General features: G+C 38.8%; 1 protein-coding gene across 2 annotated transcripts; it reads left to right on the forward strand.

Annotated features, from left to right (window-relative positions):
* The first annotated feature begins 14 nt into the window (after positions 1-14).
* vipas39 (VPS33B interacting protein, apical-basolateral polarity regulator, spe-39 homolog) lies at positions 15-6,907 on the forward strand. 2 transcript variants are annotated; one of them, XM_067241390.1, is made up of 19 exons: positions 15-331; positions 772-870; positions 1,019-1,118; positions 1,299-1,442; positions 1,560-1,598; positions 1,769-1,833; positions 1,962-2,018; positions 2,111-2,203; positions 2,302-2,335; positions 2,561-2,663; positions 2,778-2,805; positions 3,058-3,131; positions 3,406-3,481; positions 3,681-3,815; positions 3,997-4,038; positions 4,493-4,669; positions 5,011-5,100; positions 5,289-5,393; positions 6,338-6,907. In XM_067241390.1, the coding sequence occupies exons 2-19, from the start codon at positions 772-774 to the stop codon at positions 6,356-6,358; spliced, it is 1,482 nt and encodes a 493-aa protein (XP_067097491.1). In that variant the 5' UTR covers positions 15-331; the 3' UTR covers positions 6,359-6,907. The 2 variants fall into 2 exon arrangements, with proteins under 2 accessions (XP_067097491.1, XP_067097490.1); XM_067241389.1 differs by lacking the exon at positions 15-331 and adding an exon at positions 541-625.
* The last annotated feature ends 3,552 nt before the right edge of the window (positions 6,908-10,459 follow it).

Consider the following 10,459-nt stretch of genomic DNA (forward strand, 5'->3'; position numbering starts at 1 on the left):
GCGACTGACTGTTCAGACACAGCAGGAAGACCGTTTTCCGAAAGGTTTATGACGTAACACATCGGTGATAATCCACTGTATATTATAAAAAGAAAATATCTTATCATCTGATTGCGATGTTGGCATTGAATTGAAGTCTGCAAACCATTGCTTACAGTACAACACGGAAGAAGAATGGAACAAACTGTGTTTATAGTCGTTTTAAACTAGTGTTGCAAATGCGGAAACGTCAAGTATACGATACAGGTGTAAACTACAGTTCCCAAAAGCACCACAGTGCAACTTCTGAAGTCGAGGTGTTGCTAAAACGCTATCTTATTACAAGTAAAAGGTAAATTGTTGCCTATATGTATTGCCTATTAATGTATCACTTATCTATTATTCAACTACTATATACAGTGTCGTTCTGTATAGTTTTAATTGTACGTTATTATCTGAGGTATCTCTACCTTTTTGCAGCCTCCAGAAAGAGTATCTAGATTTAAAGCTTCATCACAGGCGGGTAAACCAGCTATCAATTAAGGGGCATAGGCTAACACTTCTAGCAGAACTGTTTAATTTAATAACGTTAATAAGGTTTGTCAGCAAATCAATTCTCGTACATCACATAGCGTGCACTATGCTGGTTGGTTAAGCAGTTTAGATCGTAGTATTCAAAACAACACAGACGAGGCTAGCTAACTAGCCACTTCTGTCACCTCGTTTCAGTTTTGTAAACAGCTGGTCAATTGGTACCTAGTAGTGGACGTGATTTGTTCATTTTTTTTCCAGATGATAAGGGTTAAGCCGGATGAGGAAGACTATTGGAACAGTTCGAATTTAAAGGTCAAAGCGTTCACGTTTGAGGACGATGATGATGACTATACCAGGGTAAATAGATCAGAAATTATCCTTTAGAAGGCTATGTCTATGTCATGGACACGTTGTCATATTATGGAAGACGTCGTTAAACCTGTAATACAGTGTGCAATTAGAAATGGCTGTTGCAGTATTTATTTCTAATATTTACTTTTTGTAGCTTAAGGAATCCAAACAGGCAGTGAACAGCATTCGTGATCTCGTTGATGAAGATGACGATGACGTGGAGAAGGTCAGCTGGAGTGGAGAACCTATTGGAAGTGAGAGGATTATTATTAATGTTTACATGATGATATTAATGCATTGAAGCCTATAATTCCTATTGTCTTAGAGCTAAAATAGATCTGAAAAATAGCCTGTTCAACCTGCTCTATTTAAAGGGACACTGAGGCGAAGAAGAGGGATTTGTGTGTCCTGAAGTGATCATGTGTTTTCCTTAGGCATTGCTTGGTCTGTCAAGGAGACGGCCTCCAGCACCCGGACAACAACAGGCGAACAACGGGAGATGGGTTTCCCCAAAATAGACACTGCTCCCTCATTGCCCAAGAATAACTCAGGGTATTCCTTAAGTTCCTTATTCAAAGGTAAATTCTTTAGTGCTTAATACGGTTCATATAGACACGCTTATTACTCTGTACATATTATAATAATATTGAAAATATTAAATATTACCTGTACTTTTGTGTACTTTTCTCACACAGCAAAGACCAAATTTGGCAATCAACAGTCCTTCTCTGAGTGTAAGCACAATTGTTGCTAGCATTTGCTAAATCTAAATAAGATGCATTATTGTGTTTGTGTGTTCAAAGGTGTGTAGACAGGGAGAGAACACATATTTTCACTGACCTTTAGTAGATGGAATTATTCACAACTTCAATGTTCGTAAACATTTCCGTTGTTATCTTTATAGCTTTTAGTGATACGCACACCAGACATTATGCCCCAGAGCTTCGGAAGCCAAAATCAGAATACAAGGTACAGCAGTAACGCAGTTTAAATAATTCCATAACCAATCAACCATATAAAGAAACTGCTCTAGATTAGTACAATTTTTTGTAAACATGTAATTAGTTCACTTATGTCATATCCTGTTGTGATTACAGGACTACGTAGGCGATTGGACTCCTGAGGAGACAGTGAAGAGAATGCAGCAGGGAAAGGTAACTACAACAGTGGTTTAATGTGCATTCAAATTCATGTGACAAAGTGACCCTTACATCAAGAGTTACATTTGATTGTATTCCCCCCATAGGGCTACTCTTTGGAGAAGTTCCGCTCTTTACAAGACAAACTGCTACTGTTGGACGAGGCTGTGAACGCACATGATGGAAACGTCATCACGGCGGTACAGTTCTGTTTTGTTGGAACAGAAAATAATAAAAACTAATTATTTTCATTCTAACACTATACTCTTAACTATTTCTCTCAAATGCCTTATTGCAGATTTTGATATATCTAAAGAAATCATTAGGCAGAGGTAAGGGTATTTCAATGAGATTTTGTACGTACAGTTTGTATTTCAAGGTAATTGACCTTATGACCTTGCAAGATGTTTATAAAAAAAAAAGCTTTGATTAAAGTAGTTAAGCATGAAGTTAAGATTCATTTGAAGGGATTTTATACTTTTGACAGCAGAGCAAAAGCAACTTTATTGTGTTTGACTTTATGAGGTAACGACAATGTCTCCAATGTCTCTTTACAGAAATTCTCTTTCGAGAGTTGATAAGTAGGGAAATAGCTCTTCGGCATTACATTCACTACCTTAAGGAAATGGGAGAACAGAAGAGTTTGTTGGAGCTGTTCAAGTAGGTCAGAGTGTGAGAATGGCAAGAGTGAGAAATTTTTGAATTTGTCACATGATGCGGTCAAACTTCAAGGTCATACCTGTCTGTTTCTCTCCACCTTGTCATGCAATCAAGGTCCTTGGGAAGAACAGAAGACATGTCGGTATGTCCTTACACATTTCGAGTTGGCATTACAAAAAGATGAGGCCGAAAAGTGGAATCGTTTTAAGAAAAGAATATAATTTGATTAGCATTCAGCTCACTCGGCATTATACACACAACAAATGAACATAGAACATCATGAAATATGGCAGGCAGGGATTTGATCCAGACTATCATTGTCCAAGCCAGTGCATGTTTAACTTAAGGCTTGCGGTTTATTGGTGTTTTTTGTTGTTGTTGTGTTTCGAATTAGCTGTTGCAGTACAGAGAATACCTCAATATCAAAGAGGAAAACAAACGGAGGGATCACCTGAAGAGCTGCCTCAGGTAAAGACTTGCTGGACTTTTTTTTATGTTTATGTAATTTTGAAAACATTGAAAAACTTGTATTTTATTTTGTACATTATTTTGAAAATATTCATTCCCTTCATGGGGAACTATCATTGTCTTAAAATATTTGAGTGCAGGTTCAATTCATGAAGCATCATGATACTGCAACCTTTTCCCAGATAGTACAGGTGAAATAAGTATGCCATTTCATTAATAATGTAGTTATTGACATGGAGTGAAATCACAATTTGCAAGAACTGTCTTTTTTTAGTCTCCCCTTTTCACCAGACGATGCTATGCACATTCAAGACCACTACACACTCCTAGAGCGACAGATCATCATTGAGGTGAGATATATTGTGTGGTAAAATATAAGTGTACACTTCTATCACTGTTAGTATTTTGTTGATATTATACTGTATATTTTTTGTACATACAAAATAGGGAAGGGCCAACTGCCCATTATGTACATTTAGTTTCTCACAGAAAATGTCTCACTAACTGTCCTGTTTGTGAAAAAATTCTTATCATCCCTGTTAAAACCAGGCTAATGACAAAAAGGTGGAGAGCAGCGGCCAGACAGACATTTTTAAAAAGTACCCCAGGAAAGCCTCCATTCTCAACATGCCCATCATCACCACTCTGTACTACTCCTGCTTCTACCATTTCGGAGAGTCTGACGTAAGCTGCTACTGCAGACTGTTTGATTATGATCTGAGCCTATTACCTCCAGCTTTTTGGTGTGTGTGTGATGGTAAAAGCCTGTTTGAGTAACTGTATTTTTATGAAATCGTACTGGTATATGTTGTGAGTTTGCGGCATTTGAGGGAAAAGGATGACAATGGTCCATTCTCCCCCACAGGGCACGTACAGCAGCCCAGCCAACATTCGGAAGACTTTCAGGGTAAGACGGAAGCATCCTGGATACAAAGTTATCTTGGTTGTTTACAAAAATGTCTCAACAGTGCTCCTTTGTACAGACGTGAATCATATTAAACCCACCCGTATCAAATAAACGGTGGTGATTGACCCACTGCCGAGTAGAAATCGGCCATAAATCGGCCAGAGCAAATACACACAATATTTTTCTGGTTCCCAGGCTAACGACTCACATTTACATTTAGTCATTTAGCAGACGCTCTTATCCAGAGCGACTTACAGTAAGTACAGGGACATTCCCCCGAGGCAAGTAGGGTGAAGTGCCTTGCCCAAGGACACAACGTCAGTTGGCATGACCGGGAATCGAACTGGCAACCTTCGGATTACTAGCCCGATTCCCTCACCGCTCAGCCATCTGACTCACAACATTGACTTTTCCTAGTACTGGTACGTTTCCTAATGTTGCTTTCATTTCACAGATTTCAGAGAAACAGTATCTTCTCACAGCCCTAGGTGCCAGGGCAAAGCTGAAACAGTGGTTTGATGTTGATGCACTGTTCACCTCCAAGAACTGGCTTGGCTACACCAAGAAAAAGTCCCCCGTAGGATTCCACAGAGTGGTGGACATCTTGCAGAAAAACAACGCACCTGTCTCGGTAGGTCATCTGCTTCCGTAGTGCCTCGTAAAGATGGTAGCCAACAGACTATCATTTTTATTTATGTATTTTTATCTCAGTGCTTTGAAGGAATGTGTGCATCTCACACTGCATTGGACTTTGGTTATGAGAGCAAAGATTTGGTTTAGTATTGTATTTGACATAAGTAGGATTCCTATGGCTAGCTTTTATTCTGTCATTGCCACACCCTAATTTATGCTGTAGCCTGTATGAATGCACTCAAATATATGTATTCGGCTGTATATGCCATAATATCAAATGGTCCATGACGCTCCGTTTCCTTTAACTCTCATTTCCATCCATTCTTCTTTTCCTCTCAGGTGTTGCAAGAGTATGTGAATTTGGTGGATGACACTGACATGAAGATCAGTTTGGCGCAAAAGTACAAGTGCCATGATACCATCATCAATGTGAGACATGGATAAGGATAGATGCTAGCAGGACTAGATGAAGACGTAGTCCCACAACATACATTTATAGATATGTATATGCAAATGGATACACTTCACATAACACAATGTCAATGATTGCCAATATTCAAAAAGCTCTATTGGATCAGTTGTGATGACTGATGTTTTTTTGTGTGACCCCATTATAGACCTACCGGGATCTGAAGGACCGGCAGCAGTTGATTGTTTACCGGGGGAAGATGGAGAGGGGGTCTCCAGAGGACAGAAAGATTGAGGAAATCCTAAATAACCCGGTAATATGGCTGACAAAACTGGGGACTCCGACTACACAGACATGGGAAATAAGTTCTGTTCTTTCTTTCTTTGTGACTCAAACAACTCCCTGGGTGCCTTAACGCTGAGGTGTAGATATGAGGATTAGAGCCCGACCGATAAAGGATTTTTAAGGCCGATACCGATACAAATATTTGGTGATTTAACAATCCAATATTCCGATATCGGCCAATATAAAAAAATATTTTAAAAATCCATAAACGCGTAACAAAACAAACTGTTTTCCCTAACAGTAGTTATTTGTAGTTTACATTTAGTCACTTTTAGCAGAAGTTCTTATCCAGAGCGACTAAGTACAGGGACTACCCCTGGACGGGAATCGAACCAGAAACCTTCTGATTAATAGCCCGATTCCCTAACTTATCAGCCATCTGACTCCTGTTATTATTTCCTCACTAAAATAATATGTTAATGCAGTTTCTGATAAATAAAATGTATAGAAATACAAACTTCAGATATGAAACTTAAAGTCCTTTGAACAAAAACACAATAAAAATAACAAATGTAATATTCATTTATCGGCCATTATAAATGCCGATACCGATAGTTTGGAAAATGCCCAATATCGGCCGATAATCACCCCGCCGATATATCGGTCGGGCTCTAATGAGGATACTGTATGGAGATGGTGTATAGGAAACTGGTAAGGTCATTGAAGAATAAATGATGTCTTGCTGATGATACAGGCTTCTAGTGTCAGTGCCACCACAATAGTGGCAGGGGAGAATTAGACTAGGGGCTGCATCAAGATCCTGTTCTAAGAAGCACTTATTTATTTGAATAAATGTGCCCTTTATGAAAAATAATATCACTATTTAACATGTGTTGAATTATTGTTTTGTTGTTTTTACTTCTGTTAAATATTTTCACTGTCAGTGAACAAGTTCCCTGTTTTTACTTGCAGCAAATGCGGTGGAAAAACTGATCTCATCCCATGGAAGATATTAACAACAAGCAGCATTTAAGAATGATTGTCTACATTAGTAATATACATTTTTACCTGACATTATAAGTCGGGTAAATGGTGAAAGTAACAGGATGGCAGAGAAGAAACCATGAAGCCTAACCCTTCCCATTTTTTTTTGCATTAGTGTTGTCTCACATAAAGCTTGCCCTATAAGTCAAGACTCATTGTCCGGTTTTCCTTCTATAACTTCTAGGGTGCGCTTGATTTTACTTACCTTGTCAGTTTAGTTAGTTGTGCACTTCAGTTGATATTTGATCATATACTGAAAGCTGAATTAAGAGCACCCAAAGGAATGGAATGTTTAACCCAGCTCTAATATCAGCCTTGCCAAGTGTCCTTCGCTCATCCTGTGCACTGTGCTCCTGACCCAAGCTAATGCAAAAAGGTTAATCAGAAGAAGATATCGTCTGGAATTAAGTTTTACTCTGTTGTCATGCATGTTATGTCCTAGTACATTCCTTGTGTAATTTTAGTTTTACCAAACACGGAAATAAAATAATTGAATATTGATCATGTAAAAACACCCTCATGTCAAGTTTAAATCTTTTGTCATTTTTATTGATTATTGTTTTTGTTTTGACTTGATGACATTTTTATTGTATTGTCAGATCTTTGTAACAGTTTAGCCTACCAATATTTTTTGGTTACTGTTGTGGCAGCTTAAAATTTATTGCAGCCATGTTCAGGGTTGCGGAGTAACGTTTAAAACGTAACCTACCCAACCCTGGCCATGTATTCCTTAACACATCTACAGCACAGTGAGGTATGTAAAACTAAGAGACCACAAAGACGGTTGAGGAAGTGTGGTCACAGCATTTCCCTTTTCAGTTGTTCCTTTAGTGAACCTTATTTAGCAATATAATTTTGTTTTTTTGTTGGCTTTTTCACAGAGAAAACGAACAGAAGACATTCCTGGAGATCAAAGACTGAGTAAAGTGCTTATTTTGTTTGTTACTTACATTAAGGTGCACGTTTTAAGTCTAAGCAGCTCCCATTGTCCATGGCAAATATGTATTTCACAGGGACAATCTTAACGGAGGTCCACTCATTCTACTTCATTAACTGTTGAGCAAATGATGCCAGGTTTGGTTTACAACGAGGACCGCAACTAACTGACATTCAAATAGTCCCTGTTATCATAGGCCCCTGTCAATGACTGCGTGCGTGGGTTGCCTATAACCAAATAGGCTACATTGTTTTACCTGGATATAATTTTCTCTGAACATGTTTGAATTGAAGAGTCAATTCTAAACATGGTTTCCACAGGGGATTCTACACCAAATTATTCGGTATAAATATATCAATGTATATTTTAGGAGAAGGAAGCTAGAGATTGTTTCAGTGATAAATTAATAATTTGTCTGTCGCGTCCCATACCACCCACGTGACAATTGAGTCTCCTCGGGTACCTCCCCCTATCAAGTCAGATATAAAGCAATGAACTGCATTAAACCAGCACACAAGCTAGATATCGGGCCGATATGATGCTGACATATCCTCTTTACTAGGTTTACTATGAACAATAGCGACACAGTACAACGGTAAGTTTTCTTTTCTAAATGTGATACTGCACAGGGAGCTATTTGCAAAATTATTTGAATTTATTTAACATTGTCATTACATCAGCAACAGTTCAGTTATTGCACAGATACAACAGAGTATGTAAAACAATTAAAACACGTTATAGGAATGGAATCATGCAGTGGGCCATGTGTAGGCAATACACACCCACAACACTCCCAGTTGAGAAGAGAAGGTTCGATATTGAACAGTTGGCTATAAAGTGGACGCAATTTAGCTAATCGTGTGTTTAATAAGGCAAATTACCATTTATTTTTACCTTGTGGATTTTTCTAAAATTTTCAGACAAATATTTTACTTTCTGACTTTTTTCACTTAAACTGATAGTAAAATGGTAACGCATTATCATTATAAACCAAGGAGTAATTCATGAATTAAGTATTAAAATTTGTCATACATCATAGAGTTTAATTGAAACCTTAGACAACATTTTAAAAAGTAGCTGAAAAAAATGCCCTGAGCAAGAGATGCGGGTGTGAAATGAAAGTGAGCCCATGTCACATGGCTAATAGAAAACGACACACAAGGGGTTTGATGTGCGCATGAAGTCATATGGCCCATATTTTCCATTAACGTGTGACAGTAAGGAGGACATGTAACACAATGAAGATAAAGGCGCTCAACGTGCCGAGTATTCTTCTCATTCATATATTATCGATCCAGACAGTGTCTGTTCAGGATGGTAGAGCCTTGAGTGGAAAATGTGGACACTATTTTGAATCCAACTGGTACTAATGCTGGCTTTGGACTTCTGCTTTATCATAACAACTGTTTTGGCTACAGGCTATACAGTATCCTATTCTCTTCACTTCTATGCTGCACTTTCAGTTTCTCTGTAAAAAGTATGTTTGCTGATGCTGCTGGAACTAACCTAAAAGATTGTTCTCATAAAATCACAATGACAGGGTGCCAGACGCCATGTCAGACTATTCAAGACAGAATTTTCCAAACCATGTCTGCTTTGATAAAACCTAAATCAAATTACTGCTGACTTTCCCCATCAAAGTAGGTTTAAATGGCTGTGATATGCTATGCATGGACAAGCCCCTTCACCCTCTCCACAATCCCTTTTTGGTTGCTTTGAGAGACTTCTTCTTGACAGTGACCACAATTTACAGGCTGTTTCCATGTTTACTGATCTACTTTCCACTGCATCCTACAGTATTACCCCCATCTCCTTTGAAACTGGTAATTAATTTTTTAGGAGATGTCTTGTTAAGCTCGGGAGGCTTGTATGAGGGAGCAGTGAGGAGCTGTGGGGATTGGGTTGGAGTTGTTTTGCTGTTAGAGTTTAAAAGCTTGTGCAAAATATCTCAGACTGATGTGCAGCTGCTTTGTTACTGAAGCTGCATGATTTATCTGGTGAAAATGTAGTGCAGACGATCACAAAACTATGCCCAAATGCAATTCTGAATCTCTACATGGGGGTGCCCCTGTCACTGGGTAGAGTATAAACACATAGGCCAAGGCCTTACCACAAGTTTGTTTCCAGCCTGAACAATTTACAGCATGTCATGCCCTAGCTCCCCTGCCTTTCATGTCACTATAAAAGTAAAACAGAAAATACCCCAAAACTCTCCTTAACCCTCGTGCTGCCTTCGGGTCACATGACCCAAAGGTTCATAACGAACCATCGTTGTGTTTACCCAATTTTACCCAATACAAAAACAAATAAAAATAATTTTCTTTTAACCATTCCAATGTGGGGGGTCTGAGACAGCCCGACAGTTAAAAGAAAATGCTTCACTTTGTTTTTGTATGAGGTAAATTTGTCGCAATACGACGGTGGGTCACAATGACTGATGGGTCAGAATGACCCGAAGATAACACAAGGGTTAAAATCTCAAATGTCTGTGTACCCTGAACAGTGTCATTGAACTAGTCATTGATAAAGTCCACCATCTCATCCTGTGTGGCTACATTTACATTTACATTTAGTCATTTAGCAGACGCTCTTATCCAGAGCGACTTACAGTAAGTACAGGGACATTCCCCCGAGGCAAGTAGGGTGAAGTGTCTTGCCCAAGATAGATAGGCTATAGATGATTATTTTAGGTTATGAGGATTTTTTTGAATTTTTTTTACCATAACCCAAGAGACTGATGTGGTTGGTGCTTGCCTACTCATTACTTCTCAGCGAAGGTAGGGGTTGTTAAAAATAAAATAACGAAGTGACTATAAAATGACTATACAACATTTTGCCACATTTCGTGATTTCCGTAATCCTGAGGAAATGACTGTGACATCCAGGTCAGCCAACCAAACGTCTTTTGCTCTTGCAACAAATGACCAGCCCTACGTGATTCTGTCCGTTTCTTTTGACTCACTCATTAGACTCGTATGTAGAAGGGTTTTTGGCGTTTTCAGTGAAGTGAAACAGTAGCTAGAGGATATGAGCTGCATACAAAAATAGCAAACGTGACCTCTATTTCCCCCCCCCCCCATCCCCCTCTGTCCCTCTATCTGTCCCCAGACATA

This window comes from Osmerus mordax, chromosome 8 (genome assembly GCF_038355195.1).
Source record: "Osmerus mordax isolate fOsmMor3 chromosome 8, fOsmMor3.pri, whole genome shotgun sequence".
In the NCBI taxonomy this organism is placed as follows: Eukaryota; Metazoa; Chordata; class Actinopteri; order Osmeriformes; family Osmeridae; genus Osmerus; species Osmerus mordax.